General features: G+C 45.9%; 1 protein-coding gene across 2 annotated transcripts; it reads left to right on the forward strand.

Moving 5' to 3' along the window:
* The first annotated feature begins 2326 nt into the window (after positions 1-2326).
* On the forward strand, positions 2327-15002 carry LOC115038172 (sine oculis-binding protein homolog). Of its 2 annotated transcripts, none has more exons than XM_029497049.1 (7): positions 2327-2574; positions 5338-5467; positions 5767-5961; positions 6594-6745; positions 7978-8073; positions 8277-10220; positions 12552-15002. In XM_029497049.1, the coding sequence occupies exons 1-6, from the start codon at positions 2482-2484 to the stop codon at positions 10209-10211; spliced, it is 2601 nt and encodes an 866-aa protein (XP_029352909.1). In that variant the 5' UTR covers positions 2327-2481; the 3' UTR covers positions 10212-10220; positions 12552-15002. The 2 variants fall into 2 exon arrangements, with proteins under 2 accessions (XP_029352909.1, XP_029352910.1); XM_029497050.1 differs by having other exon boundaries at positions 8298-10220.
* The last annotated feature ends 230 nt before the right edge of the window (positions 15003-15232 follow it).

Below are 15232 nucleotides of genomic sequence, written 5' to 3' on the forward strand. Positions count from 1 at the left end.
TCCAGGTTGGTTAATCACCACATGCAGTGTTGGTTCAATTTTTGATTTAGATTTAAGCATGACAGGAAAATTGTCTCACAGCTTTCTCCAAAGTTTTTATTGGAGACCCTTCATTTTCTGGAGTACACACAGACCGATTTTCAGCGCTTGAATACAGTTTATTCTGACACGTGTTTACATATTGAGGTTCCTGTTCACATGGAGGCCTATGTAAAAATTTTTGAAATTAAGGAAAATATTCTTCGTTTTAGTTCGATGTATTTGATCACCGGATCGGATATCAGATGCCCTGCAAGATGGAAATTATATTTTAATGTAATTTGACGCAGACTGCATTCAGAGACCCAACTATACAGAACTTATGGGTGGACATCGCCCCCCTATGGTGACTACCCCTCACCGTCCACCGTCCACTGAAGACAGACAGCAACATTTTCAATCATCCCCTAAACGGACAGGATCAGTTAGCTGTACTCACGTTTCCCTGGACAATAACAATGATACACAAAGTGGCCAATTTTTATGATTCAGTCCAGATGTTGGGGATTGCAGCTTGAGCCCCATAAACAGCCTCCACATCTCTGTCATTGGTCTAGGTTGATTTCTTAGGGTTTTACCCCCCCCCCCCCCCCCCCCCCCACCAGAGAAACCTACAGGGACAGTGCTCCCTGCAGAGGCACCAGATGTGCGCTGTTATAGACAGAGAAAGATGGGGGGGGGCTTTTGTGAGGCATCAGATAAGCCCTGTTCCCAAAGCCGAGTCGGATCGGGTGTCATCAGCGGGTCTGTGAGGGGGCGAAACCCAAGTCCTGCTCCCCGGATCGGGTTTCTTTTTACACGAGCGTGGTCCCTGGATTCCTCCAACCAGAGCAGACCGAGAGAGGCTGGGATGGGGAGGAGAGAGACTGTCCTACCCCCCCACAAACACACACACTGTCTGAGGATGACCCAGTGAAAGTCCAGCAAGGAGAGGAGAGGAGAGAGAGCGATAGACATTTAAGGACATAGATAGATGGATAGATGGATAGATGGATAGATAGATGGATAGATAGATAGATAGATAGATAGATAGATAGATAGATAGATAGATAGATAGATAGATAGATAGATAGATAGATAGATAGATAGATAGATAGATAGATAGATAGGTTGATTGAACCAGATGGTGGATAAATAAACGCCCCCTCAAGTGACACTGATGTCTGTTTCTGACATCAACTTGATCATCTCTATCTTTTCATCACCAGTGAGGAAACATGACACTGTAACCCCCCTCCACACCCTCTTTACCATCAGGAATAACCGCGGGACAAATGTTTATGTTCCAGGCTTTTATTTGCCCCCCCCCCCCCCCCCCCCCTCCAATCCCTGAGGCCTGTGGAGATTTTCTCCAGGCTCAGAGGGCAAATCTGCACAATTCAGGTGTTTTGTTGTGTTTTCTATACACAGGCACACTCTCTCTCTCTCACACACACACACACAGACACACAAACACACAATCGGACACACACGGCCGGTGATCAAACAGATGCCATTTGAGAAAGGCCGAAGCATTCTGCCATGGTATCGTTTAACTCACAGCGCTCTTTTCATCTCTTTATTTTAAGACAAGAGTATACAGACAGCGTTTGTACTGTGTCCCCTCAGATAAAACACAGTCTTCGCATTCCTGATGAAATGTATCTGTTGAGATTTGGGAGGGGTGGGCGCCAGGTGTTGGGTTACACCAAATCACAGGGCCCTCCCTTCCTTCCATCAAGCTGCACAGAGACAGGACGGATCGGACCTGTAGCCGGAAGCGTCAGCTTTCACAATAAAGGGGGAAAGTAGCGAGCTAATGGGATAGTAAACTAATGTGGTGTCAATAATGTTTCTTGTTCAGGTACTCGTGTGTTTTCTTTTTAAATTACATAGATCAATGACTAATCAAAATGCATACAGACAGACAGATAGATAGTTAGATGGATGGATATATATTTTATTTATAACGAGGGGCATTCAACCATACAAACCAGTATATGTTTATGTGATTTATTTAGACTTGCGTGTTATGGATTTATTCAGAGAGGGATCCTACAGTAATTTGTTTCCCGCTTATTTATAAATGAAGCTGGCAGAAAAATGATCAGAGCTCCTATGCGGAATTCTTCACGTTTGTCTAAAAAACACAACCCTAACCCTAACCCTAACCCAAAACACGGTGATTGTTAGTCATTAGGGAGGTTTACTTTGAAAGTGCTGCCCGGAAAAGAGCTCTGGCCTTCGGCGGTAGCCTGACGGCGGCGGAGCCTCCAGCGCTGAGCGCACGCATGTTCAGTCAACTCAAATGGTGCGAAGCTTCAGATGAAGGTCTCCGGCGTCCGGGAGTGACAGCCGCTGTCACCGGGAGTGACAGTTTCCACCCTGACCCGCTCCACCTGAAAAACAGCTCCAGCTGCCGAGCCAACCCTGATCCGGATCGGATCTAGCCAGACCAGGACTATGCCAGAGATGGAGAAAGGAAGACCACCGGAAAATAAACGCAGCAGGAAACCCGCGCACCCCGTAAAGAGGGAGATCAACCAGGAGATGAAGGTGAGAGGAAGTTTATGTGCCGCTGTTAGGTGTGATCCAATCCGGTGACACGTCCGTTTGAACCAGGATAACTGTTTTTTGTTTTGTGTTTGCTTTTACGCACGCAACGTTTGAAGGAGAGCGAGAGGCAACTGCGCACAAATCAGAGCTGGGAATGATCAGACACACAGTGTGTTTGTTTTCAATGAATGCTCTCCTTGTGTCTTTTATGTAAGCAATCATAACTCACTGGGACAGTTTTTTAGAAAAGCCATGTCTTCCACGTAGTTTGTCCACTTAGAGGACAATAAACTCACGAATACATATTTATTATTAGCCTCAACTGAAGCAAATCTCACAAATAAAACTCTGCGAGAACGGGCGCCTCTTCACTCTCATTAGGGCTGTAGCTCTTTGCAGTGGGCGAACAGTAGGTTGGCTTTTTGCTTTCTAATGACGCCATGTCAGGCCAGCTGTGGCCGGACGCGCACACTCTAATGTCCAGCGGAGATCCAGATGTGCGTCACTTCTTCCCCGCTCCTGCGGTGCCCACACTTGCTCCACCACAGAGGCTCACCCTCATGCCTCACAAAAGAGAGAGGGCATTTATAGCCTTTAAATAGCCTTTCCTCAGGACACAGTGGAAAACGCTAATGTACTATCACACCATTATTTACTTATTTATTTATTCGATTTTTTCTTTTTTTTTTGGGGGGGGGGTGCAAACAGACTGAAGTTCCTATCAGAGTATAACTGTTCACTGTAGAGCCTCACCTCTGCTGCCTGCATTGATGGACAGCTGCTGCACAGGCAATAAGTTCAACCACACCAGCAGACATGTTTCTCTCCCACCACTATGAGCCTATTACTGCATGGAAACTAATCCATGGATTGTCTGCTTTGTTTGGGTTTGGACACTGCCTTAAGACTGTGACTGTGGTGGTAAAGGATATCTGAGGTTCCTTCAAGCAGGAGCTGGGAAATCTAAAAAGACAAGCAATTTTTTTATTTTTTGTTAGGGGGGGGGATTCTGGCCTTTCGTGAGAGAGGAAATGTGCTCTTTTTGTGTAAGTGGTTTGGATTGTAGCGTTTGATATCCAGGGGAGGTGTAGTGTTACAACTTAACTAATTTTAATCAAAACATGTGAAACGCTATCCCTGCTTGATGTAAGCCTGCCTGGGCTGAATCTCAGGGTCGGCCCCGGTTTGTTGCCTTTGGCTGCAACTCTCTCTGTGGTTTGGGATATGGCTTGTCACTCTCACAAAGCAGATGTTTGTCTGAACTGCCAAAAAGAAACAAAAACAACATTGTGGGAAGTGGAGGGGTGGGTGCAGAAAAAAAAAATTGCCCCGTCTTTGGTTAACAAGAAAACAGAAAGTCTAAATGACACTGAGGCTGTATGCATATAGGAGAGCTGCCATCAGTGTAGTCCCTCTGGGGAACGCCACAATGCCCAAATTAGGAATGATGGGAAACATACAACACTTTCATTTTTATAAGTGAAATCCAAAGATGTGCACCTTTTTATAAAAATAAAAAACAGAAAATGAAATGATAAGAGGGCAAAAGACAGACAAGGAAAGGAAAGGCCGACAGGAAGGCGGGGAGGCCAACTGCTTTCTTGCTCAGCTGAGGTCCGGCCTTGTGTTGTCTCTGTAATACATCTGTTTCAACGGCACATTTGGACCTACTCCCTCCACATCAGACCGGAGCACAGCACCAGACATCGGATACTTAACTTTAATCATCGTTAGGCATATTTAGCTGGATATGATACCGCTGCTTGCACTCACCCACACACTCTCCCAGACACACACACACACAGAGCAGAAAGTGAGCAAGCGAGGGAGAGATCCATTTCTTTGAGGCCCTTAGTGCAGAGCAGAGGTCGGAGTGAGGAAAGCAGGGGAAAGAATGTGCAGTCGGTACTACAGCACTACAACACCACCACAGCAGACTGGCTGTGCTGGAAAAGGGTGAAACCTGAGAGGCAGAGCTGTGTCGGGTGTCAGGGCTGGAAGGTGCTGGGGTGGAGGGGAGGATGATGAAGATGGGAGGGGGGGAGGGAGGGACAGGGAAAGCTGGAGAAAGAGAGAGAGAGAGAGAGAGAGAGGGAGAGGGAGCGTGGTGGACATAGGAGAGAGAAGAAGGGAGAGGAGTGGGGCATTTCCGAGAACCGTGGGACCTCACTGTGGTGTTGGGTGTCCCGCTCTGATTTCTGCCCGTTGCGGATCAGGTTTCTCCTCCAATCCAGTTCTCCCAAAGCCACAGAGAGAGGTGGGTGGATAAAGAGAGAGACCTTTGTGTTTTGTTTTTGTTTTTTTGTTTTTTCATCTGGTCGTAATAAAAAAAGAGAGAGAGAGAGAGAGAGACCACACATCCCATCTGTGGAGAACAGTTTTCTTTTCTCCCTCTTTTTTCCAATTAAAAGAGATAAACAAAGGATGATTCATAGATTTCACACTGGTGTTAGGTTTTAAACCTTTCCGTCTCAGATTTAGCAAGAGTAAACAACTTGAATACATCATGGAAAAAGCGTCATACTGTACTCCACTGTGCCCGTATTCATTTCTCCAACAGGGCTGGGGCTGAGAAAGAATCCCTCGCATTGATTCAGAGTGGGAAGGTCTGATTATGTTTAACATAGGATAAAAAGTTCCACTAACAACCCTAAGATGTACGGTCACAATTTCCCATTTGCAGACAGGCTATGGCTCAGTTACCCTATCCTGTTACATAGCGCATTAATCAGTGATTTCTTTTGCCTTCTTTTTCTCATGCAGACGTTTGCAGAAAGCACCATGAATGAGCTCCTGGGATGGTACGGCTACGACAAGGTGGACCTCAGAGACTCAGAGGCCAATGAGATCAGAAACTACAGAGAGAGGCGCCAACATGTGTCAGTGCTAAAAGGTGAGGGCAAGTGCTGACACCTCTGAATTGACAGTAGGTCCTGCAGGTTCTGCACGTTTTTAGTCCAGACATTGAGTCACTGTTGAAATTTACTAGACATGCTCACCTGTAGCTGCAACCGCTCAAGTTTCATTCATTCAGACAAATCTATTGTTTGTCAACATGCTTGTTGTACATGTAAGAGAAAGGCATTGTCACTGGTGAAGAAGACGATACGGTATCATGTTAGCCACGCAGCGGATTTATGCACTACAGGGAAAGTCTGAGTCATCTGACTACATCATGTTTATTTCTTGTAGAAAACTCGTTGCCAAAGCACAAGAGTCTGGAGAGCAAGGTCACTCATTCAGTCCTGGCCATGAAGAGTGGCGAGAAAGACTCGTTCAGCGTTCCCTCGTCTTCACCATCCTCTTCGTCAACAAGTTCATCCCTGACCACTCCCAAGGAGCACAAGAGTGCCCCTGTCATAGTTCCCCTTATAAAGCCATCAGCAGGTATGTAGAGGGATGCGTACACTCAGGTGCTAACTAGCATTAGCCTATATACCATCCTCTTGTTCCGACTGTGAACTCCAACACACTCAAACTAGAAGGAACAGTATTATCGATCACGTTGATGATTTGAAGGTGTGTCACTCTGTCTTGCAGAGTGTGAGCCTGTATGTCTCCGCAAAAGTAGCAGGAAGCGCTTGATGATGCTCCTGTAACGCTGATCATGTTCACCCAGTATGAATGTAAATACCCTAAAATAAAGCTTTCAGGGTTCTGAGTTAAGCCAACACAAAATATATTCCTCACAAGCAAGCTGCGCTGTAGAAGCACAAATCTGGTGAACAAAATGCATAACAGGGAAGCAGGAGGCTCTCTGAAAGAAAAGAGACTCTTAGGGAATTGCTTGTCGGATTTGCACAAATTAATTGGAATTTTGAAGCAAGAGGAGACAGTTAGCTAAAGATTCAGTTTTTATTCACAGAGTAGAAATCTCACTCAGGTGGAAAAATTATCTACAATGTACAATCAAAGACACACACCTCTTCAGAAGTGAGATTTTATCAAAGTTGTCAATCAACTATCTTTGCCAACTGCATTCATTTTTGTCCCTCTCCACCTCTGGTTCACCCCTGTAGTGGAAGACGTACAAAACGTTCAGATCGTGTGTGTTTGGTGCCAGAAGGAAGGTGTAAAACGCTACTCTCTATGCATGGGCTCTGAGCTCAAGAGCTTCTGCAGTGAAAAGTGTTTTGCTGCCTGCAGAAGAGCCTACTTCAAACGCAATAAGGTCAGTGGTAAACACCTTTGGGCGGTCACAAGCATTCAACTGTGGTTCGTCCCTTCTTGGGCTGATGTCGCAAATCCTGATATCTATATGGCGATGAGTTAATATCCTTGAGTTCGCACACAAGCACATGTACATGCACATACACGTATTGCAGAGGGACAGAGTTTCTTTCAACCTCTGAGACCCGATCATCAAGTGGTTTCTGGCAGGTAAACAGACCCTCAGAAACCGATACTCCTGATCCAGTGAGGTCATAGCTAATGGATTAATTTACAGGAATTTAAAAAGGAGAAGTTCTCCCTAAGAAGACACTTTCTAGTTCTTATGGAGGTGCCAATATAGACATGGTGGGAGAGAGGTCAGAGTTTGCGGGGACACTTAGTATCGGTTTCACCTTAATGGAGGACCATTAAGTGGCTTTAGGCTGGAGGACAGAGAGGCAGCAGCCAGAGCGAAGCGCTCTGATGCTCATTGCCGTGATTTTTCACCTTCCTTTACAATAGAAACATACCCTATTTGGTGTGAGGTGACATGCAGCTGTATCGCCTTTCACCCTCGCTGTTGTTTATACTGTGCTTGGTTTATTCACCAGCCGACAGAGACAAAAAGGAGGGCCGAACAAACTCTGTTTGCAACAAGGTCTCTAGTTTTTCTGAGGCGGGGAGGAAACCATTGCCGTTGGCTTGTTGCTGCTTGTCTGAGAGGAAGGCCAGGAGGCCTGGGGCGAGGTGTCCACTTTCAGTGCATACCTTACCTTCAGCTGCCTCATGTTTCGTAACTCAACACGACTCAGTGGGTCACAGAGATGGGGGAGCACTCAGATCCACAGCAGATCAGCTTACATGAATCAAGAGGAATTTCCTATATTAATACTGGCAAGGCCATTAATAACATGACAATACATCACCTGCATTATCTCTCTGCTCAGCTGCAGGAACATATCTGTTTCACAACAAAGTAATTTTCCTTTGTTGTAATGCCCTTTAGGGTTTGATACCATGTGTAAAGTTCAAATTGCTTCTAATCTTGATGACAAGGCAATTCATTATAAGCTATTTTTTGCACTTGTTATGTAAGAAGCTCAAATTTGGTTTATTAGCCACAGAATGATTCCAGGATTGTACTTTTGATTTAAAACAACCGAATCAGAGAATTAATCCAACAAATACATGTCTGACTAACAGCTTCACAAAAGTTTCCGTATGTATCACACTGTGGTTTTCCCCTGTCAGGCCAGAGATGAAGACCTCCATGGTGAGAGATCCCCTCAGCACCCCCACGCCGAGGACTCGCCCAGGCTGGTGTTGAAAATAAACAGCAATGTCAGAGTAAGAGGGCACTATCAATGTATCTTTTGTTTTCCAGTGCAATTTATTAATAAAAGTACGCTATGAAATTACAAGATTAGAACAGATTTATATAAATGTAGCCTTCATTCATACTTTAATAAGTGTGTGTGTCAGTCTTTCGCTTCACTGTACAGGTCTTCAAACTTTCAGCTAGAATCTGTCACTTCAATGACCCTCCACAGTCTCTCTCCCCTGTGCCACAGGTATGTGATTGGTGCAAGCATGTCCGTCACACCAAAGAATACCTGGACTTCGGATCTGGTGAGGAGCGACTTCAGTTCTGCAGCACGAAGTGTCTGAATCAGTACAAGATGGATGTGTTCTACAGAGAAGCCCGTGCAGCTCTGACAAGCACCAGCTCCAGTCCAAGCAGAACCAGCCATGAGGGGAGGGTGGACAGCACCGTCGCTGGCCAAAAGCTACTCACTCCTGAGTCTTGGAACAGCAACAACAGCATAGAAGCCCGCCATAGAAACCTCTCCCCTAAAGGCCCTGCGCTAATCCATGGATCAGCAGAATCCACCTCCATTTCCTCCTCAGAGGCATCATGTTCGTCTTCTTCTAAGGTCCCTGTCTCCGGGCTGAGAACCCTAGAGAGGCCCATTCAGCCTCCTCCGCCTCCACCTGCTGTGGAGGTGTCAACCCATCCTGCTCCCCTTGCTCCTCCACCTCCTCCACGACCCCCTCTGGAACATCATCCAGTGCCTCAGATCCCCATCCCCTTCATCAGACCCCCTCTTCATGCTCAGGGCCTGAAAAGCCCCCTTGCCAACCCTCCCAGACACCCAGGTCCCCCCTCCAGCCCTATCCATAGACCCCCTCACTCCCCTCACCTGCAGCCCCCCACCTCCTCTTCCATAAATCCCCCTGGATTGATACACCCTTTTCCAGGAGCATACTTTCCTGGCTTGCACTCTCCTCCTCTGAATATGTTGCCACGAGGTCCCGTCCCAATGCCTCCCATAATGAACTTTGGTATTCCTTCCTTTAGCCCTCTCCTGCCTCAGCCCACTGTCCTGGTCCCTTATCCCATCATCGTCCCCCTACCTGTTCCCATACCCATTCCTATCCCCATTCCAGTCCCCTCTAAATCGACCTTAGAAACTCCAAGTCACAGTGGAGTTATCCAGCCTGTGCCAGATGGGGTGGACAGGGGTAGATCCAGGGCTACCAGGCTGCCATCTCCAGGGATCCCTGAAGGGGACAGCAGGTTGGTAGCCAACAAAATGCTTGGAACCTTGACTCAAGCACTCCCTTCGCCAAATGCCCCCAACTCAGATTGGGTTAAATCAGAGAGGCCATTCCCATCCCCAACATCCACACTCAACAGTGCGACATCCTCTCCCAGAGCACAGTACAGTGAATCCCCCTGTTCTGCCCCGGGCTCAGAGGGGCTGACAGACTATAAGCAGCAGCAGTTGGACCGACAAGTCATCCAAAGGGTACTTCAAAGAACCCAGGTGAAGCTGGAGCCCAGTGCCAATGGAGTGGTGGACCTATCAGGGCTGGGGGAGTCAGGAACTGGGCAGGTGACCAGGTCAGGGCTTCACGACATCATCAGACCCACCCCTCCTCTACCACAGTCCCCTTCACATGACACTGTCTACCATCACCAGGACTCTCACACACCACCTTCACACACGCCACCCAGCCCCACCAGGAGCAGTCACCCAAATGATGGTACATCCTCTGCCCTGAAATGTCAGGACCACAGCCCAAATGGGATGTCCTCCTCATCCACACCCTCCAGTCCGGACTCCTCCCTACCACAGAGAGTAACAGCTCCCCTCCCTGACCCCACAATCAGTGAGCTGGAGGCTATCAAAGAGAACAAGTGTTCTCTTGTTGGCCCGGTACGGATTGAGGGTCCAGTCAGTCAGTCAGAAGAGCCCTTAGCAGTAGTCGGGGATGTAGGAGAGGACCCCCATGTTCCCGATGAGGACCATGCCTATGCCCTGCCAACAGCACCAAAGACAGGTGGGACCACCACCCCGCTCCTCTTGCCCAAACTCAGGGACAAGGGTAGCCTGCGGAGCCCTGCTAATTTGCCCAGCGCAGGAGATATGGAGCCAGCTCTGAAGAGGCGATGTCTACGAATCCGAGATCAGAATAAGTAAAGGACTGAGGTAAGAGTTTCTGTTACTTGACAAGGCAAGTATCAATAGATATACTTTCAGCAGATGTTGTTATGATTGGCATATAGGCATAGTGGAGGGAAGGACTGGAATTACCGCACCTCCATGTCAGATTCAAACATCAGCAGAGGCCATGCCACCAGTATCCCATTGGTGAGGTTTCGTACATCAGAGTAAAGTAAATATCTGCTAAATTGACTTTAACAGTATTTACATAAACTCTATAAATTCTGTTGCTTTGTTCGGTATGACAAACCCCTCCCATGTGGTGTTCTGCGCAAATGACATTAAAACCTGCCAATTACCTTTAGATGATATTTAACCAGAGAATGGAACATGTGTACAAATATGCATTTGTGCATATACAGGGCAAGCTTAATCACAGGTGTGACACTATGTGCACGGTCACTGAACAGCATGGCGCCACAGATAGAGAATCCCGGTAACCTGGCACTCCTCAATGCTCTAAGGTTACAGCAGGGGAAGAAGGTGGAGGGCACAGACAGTGAGAGTCACTTTGAAAGGCAATCACTTCCCCACAACCTAACAGTCACAATACTTTGCATGCACGGCAGACTGCTTTTCTAGACTCCCTTTTTGCCAAGCCATGCGAATTTGTTTCTGTTTCATCAGGCATGGAGAGATTTGTAACTAACGAACTGAGCCTTTTTTTATGGACAAGTTTACAATATATATTGGAAAGCCTTGTGTTTATTGTCTTGGATAATGGCAGATGGATGCTGTGCCAGCGCCCTTGAGTTTATTGGCTCGCTGTGCAAACTGACACTTGAAGAGTCAGATCAAGTGAGGTTGTGTAATTGTGACGCCTTAGTCGAACTCTGCCTTCTTACATTTTAAAAAGTGAGGCAGTTCAGACATCTTTCTGAGGTTGCTGTAGAGACAGAGGCAGACTACAAGACGCTTTGAGTATGAGCGCCAGCCCTCAGCTGTGATAGAGCTCTGGGGCTTCATTAGAAAACACAGGGGCAGAACCAGAGCGATCCGATTTCACATGTCATAATGACACCCTGTTCTGGCTTCAGCTCGTATCTCTCCCCCGTACGAGTTCTGCTCTCGCCTCTTCTCTCCCCCTCTCGGTCCCTTTTCCTTCTCTTCACTCACCAACGCTGTCCCCTGCCAACCAGATGTTGTTGTTTGAGTTCAGCAAGAAAAAGCCTCCTTACTTTGGACCAATCGAAGGCCCCTCTCCATTTCACTTGCCCGATTGGTAGTCCAAATAGCTGTAACACCACACGCTGTGCTCGCCCGCTGGTATCTTGCCATAATGAGATCATATTACAATTTTACTGTATGTCCTGAGATTAATCGGCTGATATTACAGAGGAGGTTTAGATTTCTACTGGCCAGCTTTTCTCTCCATATTCTGTTCCAAGCCTCCAAAGGCCAGGGGTCACCTTAATGATTGTGTTAAAAAATGGTGGCCGTTGATAGGGAAAGTACTACATCAACCTTTATCTTTTGCTCCGGTGTAACAGGATTCCTTTCACTAAATGAGAACCTACTTTACTCTTTGTCATTTGTTGTGGTTTCATGCGCCCCCTTAGTAACCAATACATATGAAATCACAGCGTGCTGCTTGTGTCGTGCAGACGGATTTATGGCTCAGCGTGGTGTGTAATGGGATCTGGCTGCTGTATGTGAACGACTGACTAGTTGGCCACCTCTGCGCTTTGAGCTTAACATTTCTGTCCCGTTCTATTGTCTCCACTGCTAAAAGTCTGTTCAAAAAAAATTTCCCTCTCTGACAGAATCAGCAGCCAACTGACGGATTTCACCTCAGGAAACAGCCTGCTTTTTTTCTCGTCTTCTTCTTCTTCTTCTTTTTTGTCTCACTTTTCCTTGCCTTTATTTGGGATATTTTATAGCCTCGTGTAATCTGATCCCACCACATGGGTATTCGCTGAGCGTTTGAAACTAAAACGCAATGGGACAGAGGGAGTGCAGAGCCTCTTATATTTGTGTGTGTCTGTGTGCATCTGTTTATATTTAATATGCATATGAATTACAGCTTGTGTAAGTAAGAAGAGAGAAAAAGGGACCAGATGTTCCTGGTTTGATTGTGTCCTGTGTGACAGTTATCTGAGTGTTAACACAACTTAAAGCCTCATTCTTAGTGTTTATGTTGAATGGGGGGATTAAGGAATGAGTGTCCAGGCCAAGTCGTGTTGATATAAGATCTGGTAGAACTGTAAATTAGGCATATCCATAACATCTCACCACTCTCTCTCTTTCTCTCTCTCCCCCCTTCTCCTTTCTGTTTTTTATTTTTTTGCTCTCTCTCTCACTCCACCTAATGAACAGCCTCCTTGTTTAACACTGTATGGCAGTGCCAGATTCAGTGCCACGCCCTCTTGTGGACAACACCAGTGCTAACGCCTTCCAGCATGTCCCTCAGCCTGTCAGCCCATCAGTGTTGCTCTGCCTGTAGACCAGCAGGGTGCCAAACGCCAGGAAGCAGTCCAGATGGCCTCATGGGAAGGAAGAACATAACACAGTCACACATTTTTTGTCTTGGACCAAAGAGTATTGCTGGCTTGTGTGTTGTGTTGTGTTCAGTGAGTGTTTGATACGGAGCATCTCAGAGCTTCTCCCCCGTCTGACATTGCCCTGAAGTGTGTTTATGTGTGTGGATGTGTGCGCACAAGTTAGAGCGGCTGCCCAGATGCGCCCCACCTCCTCCTCCACCTCCTCCTCCTCCTCTTCTTGCTCCACACAGCAGACAGAGCTCTGATCAGCCTTGTGTGGTCTTCTCAGATGGAACCTGAACATGATCTCTTTCCAGGGGAAACGGTTTGTTTTCTCTGCCTGGCTTGCACAAAGAGCCACATTGTTCGTCTCTCCATATCCCACGCTGACTCCCCACTCCAGGTTTTGGGTTACCTGGCTGACATGGGCTCAGACTTCAGGAGGTTTTTTTTTTTTTTTTTGACCAACAGCCAGGAATAGGAATAGGAATCCCCTCCATCTCTCCACCCCAATCTAAATACTGTACGCACTGCATACTAGCATAGTTCTGAGGTTTGATTCCCTACAACTGATTGCCTGTGATTCCAAGGGAGGAGAGAAATTCTGCTGAGATTAGGACTTTATCCTTGTGCAGTTTATATACTGTCAGATGGAGTCTGGCCGGGCTGTTAAGACAGAAAACTGAGCAGTATAAGAAGAGAGGATGCTCCCTCCTAAAAACGAATGGAAACTATATAGTATATCTGAGGGGACATCTCCTGATATACAGTAGCTGAGATTGGCCTGTAAACGATAATGTCGTCCCGATGATGCTGGTACGGAAGTGTGTGATTTACAGACTTTCCCACCTTATTCACCTGATCTGCCAAATTTTTAACAGCAAATCACAATTTGAATCACTTGTGTCATACTTATTCTCAGAAAAATCAAAATCTGGAGCATTTATGGCACATGACAGTTAAACTGGTTTTGATTCAGATTACCTTTCTTTATTTTATTGGTTTTGAGCAGATTATTCTTAAAAAAAAAAAAAAAAACAACAAAAATTACAAAAAAAGAAAGAAAAAATGTTTAAAAAAATAAATAAAAAAACAACAACAACACAAACGGACTTCTAATATTACCAAATGTGGTATTATATTCAACCATCATATGCTGTCATATGCAGCGATCAGTATTACAGTTCCCGCTACTGGGGATACCTGATGAGATTTGAACCAGCTAGATCACTTAGAGGCTTTGCCAACCCTTTGCAAAGTTTCAGTTTTCCTAGTTGACCTCTATTTGATGTTATATTAACTTATGGATGATGCATCTGTAGATTTTCACAAAAAGTGCTTTATTTCTTCATGTTTTTCTTTTGATGATTGTATTTTGTGAGTGCTAAAGCTCTTAAATCTCCCACGTCTCTATGTTCATATACTGTATCCCCACTAGAGAGCAGTGTTTGCCTGTGTAACTTTGCACCTGCCCCCATCTGAGCAGAAAGCACCAGCCCCTCTGCTGAAAATTTACCATCACATATCACAGTGCCAACTGACACTGGTGCCCTATGCCAAGTAGATAGCTTCCCCCCCACACATCTCTTTGCCATTATTTTATCTTTAAATCTCTAAAATATATTCTTTTTCTGCGGTGTCAAACCAAGAAGAGCCTCTTCTGAATGTAGCATTCAGCAATCCCCTGGGATATAGTAGTCCTCACCACCTACTGCTATAAAAACTCCAGATATGGCCGACCCCTGCCATCATTCCAAATCTCCAAGCCTGTCAATGAGTGTGTGTGTGTGTGTGTGTGTGCGCCTATTTGACTGTCTCCCCACTCATTCCAGCCTACAACCTCACCACAGGTCACTCCATTGTGTCAGTGTTCATCCTCGGCTGGCGAGGGGAATTTGTCATAGGTTGTATGAGTCAGTGATGACATCACGCCGTGTAAATAGATGTGGTGTCAACAAGTTGGTCCTCTGATGCCAGAGGCTAAAAAAAAAAAAGGATGTTATTAAGACTGCCATTATTGGTTTTATTGCACATTTTAATCATTGCCATTTCTGACCTGATACGGTGTGTGTGTACGTCCACAGTTGTGCTTGTGTTTCAGAGATTTTGTTGCTCACGTTGCCTGAAATTCGTAGGTACTCCCTGACACCCCCTGACAAAATGCAGCCCACTATCTGAGCAAAAACTGTTCACAGATTGTTTGTATTTCAGTACAGATTGAGTAACCAAGAGCTTTGGTGGAGATCTCTTTGTAAAGTAAAATAAATAAAAGTTATTCTAAGAGACATGTTTGACACGTTTGGCGTATTTATTTTGGCTTCAGTTTTTCAAGATTATTTCTGATAATTATATGCTATACCTTCTCCTGCAGCCATTTTTATCATCCATTTTGCTTTTCTGGACTGAGACCTGGTAATTTGTGGCAATATAGGTGACCCCTCACTCTATGCATTTCTATTTTTAGTGCCAGTGCCAGTGTGTGTGCAATGCTGCGCATCAGCATTCCTGACATACTGA

The sequence above is a fragment of the Echeneis naucrates genome, chromosome 24 (genome assembly GCF_900963305.1).
Source record: "Echeneis naucrates chromosome 24, fEcheNa1.1, whole genome shotgun sequence".
Lineage (NCBI taxonomy): Eukaryota > Metazoa > Chordata > Actinopteri > Carangiformes > Echeneidae > Echeneis > Echeneis naucrates.